Genomic DNA, 12,319 nt, shown 5'->3' with positions numbered 1-12,319 from the left:
GCGGTGCATTTAGCTTACTTTTTGTCTCACGCTACAGTATCACTATAGTATCTAATCTTACCACTACCGCTGTTTTTACACTAACCGCAAGTAAACGCACAACCCATCCAAACTATCCATCAGACTAATTATTTTACGTATTTTTTTTTCAGAAATTTATAATTTGCATTCATGCAATTATGATTTAATTCAAGATAAATGAATAGTTAATTAAAATATTCTAAGTAATTGGTTAAATAAGTAAAGGACATAATGCGAACAATTGTTGATGCATGGTTTGATTGATGGCGATGATAAATTCACCTTTATAGGATAGGGTATGGATGAATAAGAGGAAGAAGCATGTGGTTCTCAAAATTGTTCGAGGAGAAGATGAAAACATCTAGGAAAACACCTCTTGAGAGAGTATATAAAAGGGTTTGGTGAGATCCATGTAATGATGCCGTCTTGTTTAAGGTGGCTATAAGTAATGTTATGTAATATACTATAAGTAGATAAGTATAACATGTATAAATAAATTGTATAGTACCATACATCAATAAATAAAGTTATTTATGTTTTTCTTTTTTGTTTTTCAATGTACTCACTAGAACGCGCCACGACTAATATAATATTTAGGGTAAACTACATTCATGGTCACTTTTGTTTACCTTGGGTTACGTTTTAGTCACTTATGTTTGAAATGTTACGTTTTAGTCATTTACGTTATCATGTTGTAACATTTTAGTCACTGAGCCGTTAATCGTCGTTAATGGTGTAACGGTAAGCTGACATGGCACGTTAAATCATCATTTCAAACAAAATTTTAGGTTAAATTATACAATTGATCCCCATATTTTTTTCGTTTTAAGTAATTTAATTTTTTTTCTTTTATGTTCTTTAAACTTTCTTTTTTTTTTTTCCATTTTCTTTTGTTTCTCCCTCTATTTTCATATCTTTCTTATTTCTTTTAACATCTTAGGAAGTCGAATTGGCAGTGAAAAAAGAAGTAGGAAGTCGACTATCATCATTTGCCTATAACCAAAACCCATAAACCCATACCATGCTTCTTTCTTCACTACCAATTCGACTTCCTGGTATGTTAAAAGAAATAAAGAAGGTAGGAAAACAGAGCGAGAAGCAGAAGAGAATGGAAAATAAAGAAAGAAAGTTAAAAGAACATAAAAGAATTAAATTGCTCAAAACGAAAAATTATGGGGACCAATTGTATAATTTAACCTAACATTTTTGTTTGAAATGATAATTTAATGTGCCACGTCAGCTTACCATTACACCATTAACGACAATTAACTACCAAAGACTAAAATGTTACAACACAATAACGTAGTGATTAAAACGTAACATTTCAAACATAAGTGACCAAATGTAACCTAAGGTAAACAAAAGTGACCATGGGTGTAGTTTATCCTAATATTTATCTTACTTAATTTTTTTAATTTATTTTGGTTTCTTTAAAATTTTTCCTAATTTTATGGATACAAATTAAAATCTTGAAAATTGTATTTATTGGATAAATCACAAATTTAATGTGGTCTGAGATACCATAATTCTAAAAGATATTTATATATTTACCATAAAGGATGAAATATAATAATAAAGCATATAGCTTGTAGTAAGATACGAGGTTGCATATTCATAAATTTGAATGTTATATGTAATGTACTTTTGTTAAAAAAGTTATTTATATAAATAAATTCGATTAAAAGGAATTCATTAATTCATTTCAAAAAATAATAAACACTCATCGTAAATGATGAAAAATAAGCTTCATCGACACAAAAGTTTCAAACTTCAATACGAATAGAATATTATGATATATTATTCAAGTACGATATATCTAGGATGATTATAAACATTTAATACGATAAAAATCAATCCTAAATGATCCAAAGATGGAAAAAATAATATTTAAAATCATATCTTAATATTTCTAAAAAAATATTATCTTAATATTCAAGCTTCGGTATCAAGAAAATAATAAAAATATAACCTTCCTATCGTGCGATCATGTCATATAGGGGGCTTACAACCGTCTTTTCATTGTTATAAAAGTCAATAGACCTGGATGACAGGGCGAAGAAAACATTGACAGATTGTACTCTACCTAACAAACAACCTGAATATTTCCTATATATATATATATATATATATATATATATAAAAAGAAGCTAAACATAATACGTACATATATACACTGTAGTTGAAAAATAGGTTCAGAGGTCCAACCAATTAAATCTCCGATTACAAATTCAAGTATCTTGAAACAAAGACATGATTTACAATAGTTACTAACAAAATGTAGTAAAAATTAGAAAGAAAATAAAAAGTAATGAAAAATTATATTACAAAAATTCTAAAGGTAAAATGAGCAGCATAGTGAATTTTTTTAATTTTTGTTAAAAAATCAAGTTTACCTATTTTAAACTTTTTTTTACTTGTTATTCCCATTTTTATCCATTCAAGTTAGATTTTTAATTTTCAAATTCAACTTATACAGTTCAACAATTAAATTAATCAATTCACAAAGTAAGCACCAGAACAAGAAAAACAACTTTGTTAGATTGATAAATAAAAGAATGAAAATTATAAATAACCAATATATATTCATAAATTTGGATTTTACAGACTGAACAAAACTCAAACATAAAAAATGTAAACCAAAATAAAATCTTAAAGAAATCTACACATTAAACTCCATCTAGTGATATCAAAATCAACCTTACCCATATGAAGTGAAAAAAAAATTGAATGAACGACACCCTCCCCTAGTGCAATTATAAACCCTAAATTTTCATTTAATACTACAAGAAAATAGGAAATTTTAGGGTCTTCTAACAACTACAATTTACAAATTCATTATAGTTCGAAAAATGTTGCGACTTTAATTCGGTCGAGACCCATGCTTCCTAGAAATATATTTTCACATTTAATTACGTCATATATAATATCTATTACAAAATCATGAATTCATACATTTTATTATTTTAATAATATCACTTCAATTAAAACTACATTTGTTTTTTACAATAATTTTTATAAATTTATTACAAATAACATATCGACAAAATCTAATTGTCACTTAAATAGATTACATCATTCTGATGGGAGATCCCACTCTACAGCTAACATTTTAATATAATAGAATGGTTAATTCCCAAGATTAATTCCACCAATTATTACCAAAGGTTAATTTCATATCTCGAACTACAAACAACAAGAAATAAGACCTCTTTTTTCTCCTTTTCATTTCATTTATTCATAGAAAGAAAATACAAATAATTATGAAATTAAATTTTGAGATGGAGCTATGGAATAAACGAACTATTGAGAGATAACATTACACATACGATTCCCACAATAGAGACATGTTACAGAAAAATTCAGGCTCTTACCTATCCTTACTATATATTTAACTCACTTTAAGATTCGCAGAAACATAGAGACGGCAATCAGGAATTAAAGCTACTTACGTGTTTATCGTCTCAATTTGCTCCGTGATTGTTCCCAAGATTTGCCGATTCTAAACTATTAAAAAGAAATTATGCATAGTTAGATCTAAACAACAGAACCGAGCCGCTGTAGCAGAAAATGTGGTAGCTAGAATATGATATTCAAGTAAAATAAGATGAACATGGTCAATGTAGTTACTAACCTAAAAGTGAAGTCAGCCTTGTTCGGAGGAATCGACAACCTCGTTGAATTCACCAAATATATTCGGGCAGCCATCCCATTTCGCTTGTTCTCTTGATTCCCAATAACCACCCACATAGCGGAAGGACCCATTTTCACTGTCTCTCTGAAACCATCTAGGCTTCCACCCATTTTCTTGTAGTTTTCTCGACTGTGTTGGACCACGGGCAGCGTGAATAGCAAGGAGTAAAAGCAATAATATAGATCAAGACCTACCTAGAAATAGAAAATTTTGCCAATATCTTTTAACATAGAATCTAACAGTACGTTACTACAGCGATATATTCAGGCCACAGTTTCGAAAATCATTCAATGGCTAGTGCAGACATGTCCAGAAGGTGGGGTAATGTTGTCAATTTTCCCTGTAAATTAATAGGATTTTCCCATGAACTTTGTACAAACTAATAACTACTGCCCAAAATAATTGTTTGTTTGAATCTACAGTACTGAAATTGACATCTCACACATCACCACTTGGATCACAAGTTTCAATTACAAAACAAGGCATCAATGCCAATTTTTACTTCCCAGTCTTGAATTATACGGTACTGTGGAGTTAAAAATCAATTGAGTTAACCTTCACTTGGAATCAAACCCTTCCTTCATAATATAGGTCATTTATCTAAATCAAATGTAAATAAATTTGAATGAAAATGCAAATGAACGAAAGATTTGCAAACCAAGATGCATAAAACAAAACATAGTAGGTTTTTCTGGAGGCAACAATCCATTTATGAGGCATCCTAGTTAGCAAACGAATGCATGAGCTTGGATAAATGAAAATCAAGGAAGTGGAAACATACCATTCTCTGCCTCCTCTCTAGTCGTTGTTTCTCTGAATTTGCTCTATCATATTCCCCATTCTCCAAATGACGTTGGTCTGGTCGAAGCCTTGAATCCGTAGGTGGAAGGTTCTCCTTAATCCGTGATCAAATACCCGAGATCAGACAAAGCTATAGAAAACAATTAGATAGCCATAAGAGAAAAAAAGAAATTGCTTATGAGAAACTGATGCAACACATCATCTCTACCTGTAGTCCAGGCGTTAGTTCATTTAGTGTAATTGCAAATGATGTTAAGTTGTAGCGAGTCAGATTAGGCGGTGGCTTGTTCCTCTTCCATAGTAAGGTGGCACTTGATGAAGGGCTGCAGTCCTGTGGCCTGCCACTCCCATCACCGTTGATATAATACATGCTGTCATCCCATTTGCCAATTAATGTTGCAACTTTTTTACCCAAAAGATCTTCAACAAACCCATGGACCTAAGTAAATGAAGGCCAGGATAAAAAAAATACTAAATAAATAAATCTTTTAAAACACAGAAGATAAACTACTATAAGTATGAAGCAATCAAGGGGGATAACACAATTAGATTGAAACTAACCTGGTGAGGGTTTCGGTCAAGAATAGATTGCTCTTTGAATTTGAGTTTGCATGAATACAGGCGATTCCCGTGAATGTGCATCAAACCATGGTGATCGCAATACACTTTACCAAGGATAAGATTATAAATACTAGTTGTTACCTGCAGAGAATAAGTTCAAACAATTCATACCACACAAACAGAAATGAAAGCTAGCATACAGAAACACCTAAATGGAACATCCAGTAAACACAAAGCCCAATAGTGCACACCTTGCTCCACTGAAATATTTCACCATCATCAAACTCTAGGGTCAGAACTCCAACAGGGTCAAGCTGAATTGAACGTCCCCAAAACTTTGTGCGGAGGTTACTGTCGCCCCAGAATTTCCACCCTTTTCCTTCACAATGACAGGCAATAAGGGTTGGGTGGTGACTAACCTATAAAACTTGAGGAGGTAAGTCATACTTGCTGCGGAACTGAAGCACAATATTTGCTTTCACATCCAGATAAATAAAAGCAACTACTTAGGAAGGTAAATACTCTAAAGGGCCTACAGAAGTAACATAATTTAAGTTTCCTTCCTAAGTTCTCAAAAAACACTTTTGTAGTGTTTCTTTTCACTGTTTTGAGAATGTCAAGGCTATAATTGCTTGAACATGAAAGTTTCCTTCCTAGAACTCTCCACAGAATTTCATTTTCCAGATAACAGGTCCAAAATATTATTCAAGACACTATTATGTCAATAATTCCCTACATCTTGATTGTCCGTATTGAAGAAGAAAATGATGAAAGTGATTTCCTCATTTAAAGAAATATACATATGTGTGTGTATTAGCAAAGGGTATGCAAAAGTAAACCATTTAATTGACTCCCCTAGCAACTGAAAAGTCAAAAGCACTCGGCTTACTCAAAATAATGACAAAAATTCATAACTTGTCGATTCTAGTTTCAATATAAAGATGCATATTTCTTAATATGAAGTCAAGTCATTGATAGATCTGGAATGCTGACCTTCTCAGAGAAAAAACGAACTCCTTTGTCAGGATAGTCTGCTTCATAAGTTTCTCCTAGTAATGGATTGAAGGGCTTACAGTGTCGGCCTTCAGAGGAAGCATACCCAGAAACAGCAAATGCAGCAACGTTAAGAATTCGTTGGAGACTGTTACCCTGAGAATGTAACAGAAAACCCGGATAAAGCAGACAATCAGATTGAACTAGTATAAAGCAAGGGCATCTACTCATGTTTACAGAGCCTTAAAAAGCATTGCAAAAAGTTCAAAAAATTTTGGGACAGAAGATGTTTGAGGGGGTGAGATTTCTCAAACTTCACTCTAGACAGAACAGCAATTTCTCAAATTCTCGATGTCCCCCCTGTTGCAAATTGTTTGACAACTTGATAAAATTTTGTTATACCCAGAGATAACTAGTATATTTATCAAGAGAAACACAAAATATTAAAGATGAAGAGTATGAATAACATACTTCTTTTCCGTACTTGTATGCTCGGTCCAAAAGATATGAATATTCTAGGTCCTCAAAACATTTCTGAAGGGATGATATTGGTTCATTAAAGTAAACAGGGAGACATACTCGTGTGAGATCCTTTCCCACATTGTCTTTGATCATAGACCAAAGGCTAACCCCTTTCACTTCTTCAACTGGATCAGGAAGTTTTTTTCGTCTCTCAATATGAGGATATCTGGAATCACAATCTTCTTTATCAGAATGAATCTTTTCCACATTATCCAATTGTTTTTCAGTTTCTTCGAGATCATCTGCATGATCCATTGCCCCTCTGACAGATCCACAACTAACAGCAGGTTCAGTAAAATACTCCTTTGTATCAAAGAACAAGGTTCCTTCTTCATAAGAAACTTCCTCAAGCTCTTGTTTCTCAATATCATCAGACGATTCGGTTGTGCTGCATTCTGAGAACCCAAACAAGAGTTAGGGTAAAAGAGAACAGAACAAGAATTAGTAACCAAAAACAGAGCTTAATAATAAGATACTTATCACAGCATTTCTGAGCAAACTTGCATTTAAGTTAAATATAATGAGAATGATGATGGCAAATAAGTAGAAGACAGGAAATTGCAGTTGAAACTTAGGATAATGAGAATTTCTCACTCAAGAATGCGCATCTAAAACTACATGAAATCAGTTTATGCATGAAGTGCCAGTGGATATAACAACAGGTCTGTACGAAACAACAAAGACTACCTTCCTTTGCTAACAATTTCTAATTTTAACAAGCAAAACATATGAGTCAGACATTCATGCATGAAGAAAGATGGAACCAAAGTCACAAATGGGGCATGTACCACTATTTCCACGCCCCAAACTGGAACATTCATGCTTCGTCAACTGGTAGTCTCCATGAAATCCAGAGGTTTCAGATTCGATATTATATGCCTGAACATGCCAAAAAATAATAATAATAATAATAATAATAATAAGAAACTTATCAGTGCAACAGAAACGATAAAGCTTAGCACCATAATGCTTTCGATAAATCATTAAGAAATGATGTGGTATCTTGCAATTTTATAAAAGAATCAACTTAACAGACAGATGACTAAAATGAACAATAATAAAGACAGCACTTTAAAAGATGAGACAATTCAAACACGCAGTTTAGCAATCCCACCAATCTGACTATCTGAGTATTGGAGTTTTATTGATCCACTAGGGATTCCATTTACACCAAGGATTTAAGGTAAGTTCCTATAGTCCTTCTACAAATAGGGAGATTAGAAGTGCAATGGAAATACATTATTATGATGTTACAAAATGCAATAAACCAAACATACCAGAACAACACATGCTGCATGAAAACAACTTTGATTAGAAAAGATGGAAACTCGGTAAATTTTATAGCATACAAATTCTAGAAATTATACTCCAAATCCAAACTTTCAATAGAACATACAATAGTGAGAAACAATTGCAAAAGCAGAACCAGATATCACTAAACTAATTACCCTCCATTAGCAATCTTCACTTGTATAGCCTGGAGAAAACCCATCAGCTCTAATGCATCAAATAACAGAATACGTTTGTTTTACTGTTGACCAAAATCACTGGTATTCATTTCCAGTAGCCATCAACATAATCAAGGATAGTTCTCATCATATCATATATAAAAGATTATTGGTACTATTTTTACTTGACCTCCATACTCTCATTTGTCACAGTATATGTTTATCCATAAATTAAAATAACTATTCACTTTGAATTCACCAGATGAGCTAATTACCAACCTGAGGCTGCTGAGGGGACCCTCTCTTCGTACAAAATACCATAAAATACAAGCACATTTTTATCATTTTAATTTCATTAAGTCGAACTTGATACTGGTCCAAGTCTAACTAAGTTGATCTGCAATCTAATCCAGTAAATTTATTTTAGCTCACCAAACTATTTAAGTCCGCCCCCCGCCCCCCGCCTTCCTCCCCCTCAGAAAAAAAAAAAAAACCAATAACTAAAAATCAAGCTGAAATTACCTCCAACTGCCTTATTGTGTCCAGAAAATTAGATCTTTCTTCACATAGAACTTTAAGTTGCCCTTGTATCTCCGAGAACTCTGAAAGCATAATCTGCTCGCAATCCTTCACAAGGTCATCATTGATTCCCTCCTCATGCAAACGTTTCTTGAGCCTATCAGTTGATATAGACAAATCATGGGGTACGAGGGAGATATTATCGTTTAATGGTCTCAGCGGAAGGAGGCTCCCGGTTGATACCAAAGCTTGAATCCAAGCAACCCGATCTCTCTTTGAATCAGTTCTCAAATGAAGGGTCTTCGTAGCAGTGAAAATGTAAAAACGTCTATCATCAGATTTGCTCTCACGGAATGATGAAATCTGCTACAAGAATTCAAATAACACCCCCATGAGTTATGTAAGTCCATTACTGTGGTAAGGTCACATAGAATGCCAAGATATTATATGCCTCATTTCATGATCACATAAAACAAACTCACAGTTTGAACAAAACAAAAGCAAATTCACAAAAGAAATACACGAATGATACATTATAAAAGTCGTTTTCCAAAATTTAAAAAAAGAAGAAGAAGAAGAAAAAGAATAAATTCTGTCAATTCAAAAAATGCCAGTTGAAAGGCTCAAAACTAAAGCCTTGAGCCCCTCGCCAAGATAGGTAGTTTAATTGCTGAAATTGTTCTAAGAAGAGATACCTGAGAAGGTGAAACCTCAGCAGGAACCGAACCCCATTTACCATCAAACACCAGATGATTGCACAAAATAACCAGACTTTTTAAGTCTCTAATAATGGGAGAAAATTGTTTTAGCAACAAATAAACAAAAAAACCCCAGAAGAAATAAAAACAAAACCAAATTTCATCACAAAAGCCGATGCCAATTTCGACCTTTTAAGCATTACAACTGTCAAGGGACATAAAACAAAGACAATGAATCACCATTTCGATCTACTTGTGCACAGGAGAATATCTTAAAATCAAGAGAAAGAAATGCTATTATGTACCTTCAGTTTTCACGTGTTTCTAAACAGTGTTCACCATAAAATTCTATACAATTTAACGAGGAAAGCCCACCAACTAGTCTCATACCCCCCCCCCCCAACTTTCTTCATTGTTTATTTCAATGCCTACAAACTAAAGAAGACCATGTAAAAATTAATAAAGAAAAAAGAAGTTACCTCTTTATTACAAGACAAACAATACAAAACTCAAACTAAGGACGACTACAAACAACACCCACTTCGATATTTCGGAGAAGTACTCCATGCTATCCTCATCTTTTATTTTACATGGTCTCTGTTAATGTAAATTGATTAACTTTATCAGATCATTTGAAGTCTCGTCATTTCTTTCACCATCACCTTAGTGAAAAAAGAACAGTACTTTGAGACCCAAAAGGCCAGAACTACAGTAGCTGGCAACCGAAGGCAAAGAATATATATGATAAAACGTGGGAAGAGAAAGAAAAAGAGAGGCAAAAAGATCAAAAGGAAAAACCGGGGGGAGGAGGAAATAATATCAGATTTCAAGTAGTTTGAATGGATGTTGATGACTTTAAAAAACTTCGATCATCTATTCAAATATCAATTTAAACAATGACGACTGACCAGAGCTTAATTGCTAGACCTAAAAGCATACACTATCACAGCTCTCCAAACCCACCTGCTGATGTGACCCACTCAACATAAACAACCAGTTAAAACGGTAAATATATATTAAAATATAACTTTTTTTTCTATTTTATCTTACTTTTCCCCCCAAGTTAAATATGAAAATCGCAAATCACAAAACAAAAAGGGAGGGAGAAAACGAGAGTTTATAGATTTGAGGACCCTTTTACAGATCAAACAGTACATTACATGCCGAACAATGCAAGAAACTTACGGTTCTTGCCCTTCAATTTCTCCTTTTTGTTGCTTCAGCTCAGATATCAATGTCTATTTTTCACTGATAATTTTGTTTTGTTTTTTAGATGAAAAGTTTCACGGTCAGTAAAACTAGTGTAAAATGACATAATTGGCAATACTTGCTTCATGTTTTGAATCAAAATAAAGTAGGAATTATTTCTCGAAAATATATTACCGCCAAAATGGATCAGTCTGATCATCTGTTTGTTCAATTATCTTTTCTTTTGTTGTTTTGGATGGACGTTTCGAATTTTTATTTTGATTTTCTGATGTATATATCATATACCTTTAAATGAACAATGCCAACGGTTTTCTGATTCTTCCGTCTACCGCTACAACTGTCGATCCTCGAAAGCCGATTGGTTGAGATATCACCGATCAATCTGACGTCGTCCGGAGAGGGGAGGTTTAGAGTCTCCGGCCGGCGAGTTTTCGAGTAAGATAACATTCCATTACGAAGCAAAAACCACCTAGATCTCCATCCTTTGCCATAATTTGTCCACTTGTAGAGAATTCCAGCAACGGTGCCTTCGGATCCTCCCGCCATTAACCTCCCCGCATTGCCTGTTTCAGATCCAAATAAAGCCTTCGCCGGCATGCTCCTGGTTCGAGTCAACGTAACCTCCGGTGATTGGTCGCCGATGCCGAGACTCTCCAACGATATACAACATAGCGGATGCATTTCCTTCACCCTCATTTTTTTTTCTTCCAATCTCGATCAAAAACCGAAATTCCTCAAAATTATAAACATTCATTCAAACACTCACTTGTTTTTTTTTCCCATCGGCCGAAAACTGAATCAACTGCTGCAACAAACAAATCAAAATATCAATTATAAAGAAAACTGAAAAGAAAAAAAAAAGAAAAATCATTGAAATAAATTTTGATTTAGAGTTCAAAGAAGAGACATTGTTTCTGGCTTTGGTTGAGGAGAAAACTGAGTTTGAGAGTTTTAAGCTTTGTTTTTGAGCTCTGAAAATGAGAGAGATCCTTAAAGGAAAAATAAGGTGCCTATTTATATAAACATTTTTTCTTAATAAGCAAATCGTATTGAATTTTCTAAAAGGAAAGTGGCGGATTTGTAATTAATTGGAGAAAGAACTTTTTATCGGGACGAGAGGAAAATATATAAATTATCGGTAAAGTAAAAATATGGATTTAAATATTCAATATTATTTTTATTTTCTGGTTTTTCAGAGTACGGGAGGATTGTTTGAATAAAAGAGAATTGACAGGCGGCACCTCATAAATCACGAATTGGTCTCATAGATTTTTTAACCTTTTTCCTTTTCTTTTTCTTTGGTCCTCCTTTTATTAAATTTAATTTTTATTAACTTTTTTATTTTTATAATGAAAATTATTGTAATTTAATATTGTATTTTTCTATTTATACTATAAGCTTTTAATTAACTTAATGTCCTCAATTAATCAAACGCCTAACAAAAGCCTTATAGAAATTCTTGCACTATATTTGCATTTGTATGTTCGATAAATAATTTATTTATTAAAATCATATATTTTTTAAAATCTTGTATATGTGGTATAATATCAAAGTTAATCATCCATATTTATAATTTTATTTAATTTGACCTCTACTCTTTTAATTGAAAATTTTAATTGTTAATCTTTTATTATCGGTGTAGCACTATTTTATCTTATATACATCAATGAATAATTTAAAATTTTAAAAAAGGAAATTAAAAAATCCAAAACTTGTAAAAGAAATTAAAATAACTTCTAAATATTTTTTCTAATTTTCAATAAAATTAGAAATGCAAAGACTATTAACTTTTAAAATTAAAATTTTCAAAATTTATTAAAAAATCTTCAAAACGTTTTTTTTCTCTATTTGCTTTT

At 32.6% G+C, this 12,319-nt stretch overlaps 1 protein-coding gene across 8 annotated transcripts; it reads right to left on the bottom strand.

Moving 5' to 3' along the window:
• Nucleotides 1-3,216: 3,216 nt before the first annotated feature.
• Nucleotides 3,217-11,538, bottom strand: LOC105800270 (oxysterol-binding protein-related protein 2A). Of its 8 annotated transcripts, none has more exons than XM_012631279.2 (12): nt 11,371-11,537; nt 10,749-11,268; nt 8,560-8,922; nt 7,378-7,468; nt 6,539-6,984; nt 6,068-6,223; nt 5,326-5,493; nt 5,075-5,215; nt 4,722-4,952; nt 4,494-4,607; nt 3,653-3,906; nt 3,217-3,520 (listed from the first exon to the last, which is right to left on the bottom strand). In XM_012631279.2, exons 2-12 carry the CDS (start codon nt 11,157-11,159, stop codon nt 3,475-3,477), a joined length of 2,421 nt encoding a protein of 806 aa, XP_012486733.1. In that variant the 5' UTR covers nt 11,160-11,268; nt 11,371-11,537; the 3' UTR covers nt 3,217-3,474. The 8 variants fall into 8 exon arrangements, 7 of the variants coding, with proteins under 7 accessions (XP_012486733.1, XP_012486734.1, XP_012486736.1 ...); XM_012631280.2 differs by having other exon boundaries at nt 10,749-11,265; XM_012631282.2 differs by having other exon boundaries at nt 8,560-8,919; nt 11,371-11,536.
• Nucleotides 11,539-12,319: the final 781 nt, after the last annotated feature.

The sequence above is a fragment of the Gossypium raimondii genome, chromosome 9 (genome assembly GCF_025698545.1).
Source record: "Gossypium raimondii isolate GPD5lz chromosome 9, ASM2569854v1, whole genome shotgun sequence".
In the NCBI taxonomy this organism is placed as follows: domain Eukaryota; kingdom Viridiplantae; phylum Streptophyta; class Magnoliopsida; order Malvales; family Malvaceae; genus Gossypium; species Gossypium raimondii.
This window is presented reverse-complemented; position numbering and strand designations above follow the sequence as displayed.

Coding starts and splice junctions, on each gene's coding strand:
- LOC105800270 (XM_012631279.2), bottom strand. CDS start 11,159: ATGAGGGTGAAGGAAATGCATCCGCTATGTTGTATATCGTTGGAGAGT. Junction 6,224..6,538: donor CATACAAGTACGGAAAAGAA/GTATGTTATTCA, acceptor TTACATTCTCAG/GGTAACAGTCTCCAACGAAT. Junction 5,494..6,067: donor TTCGTTTTTTCTCTGAGAAG/GTCAGCATTCCA, acceptor CAAGTTTTATAG/GTTAGTCACCACCCAACCCT.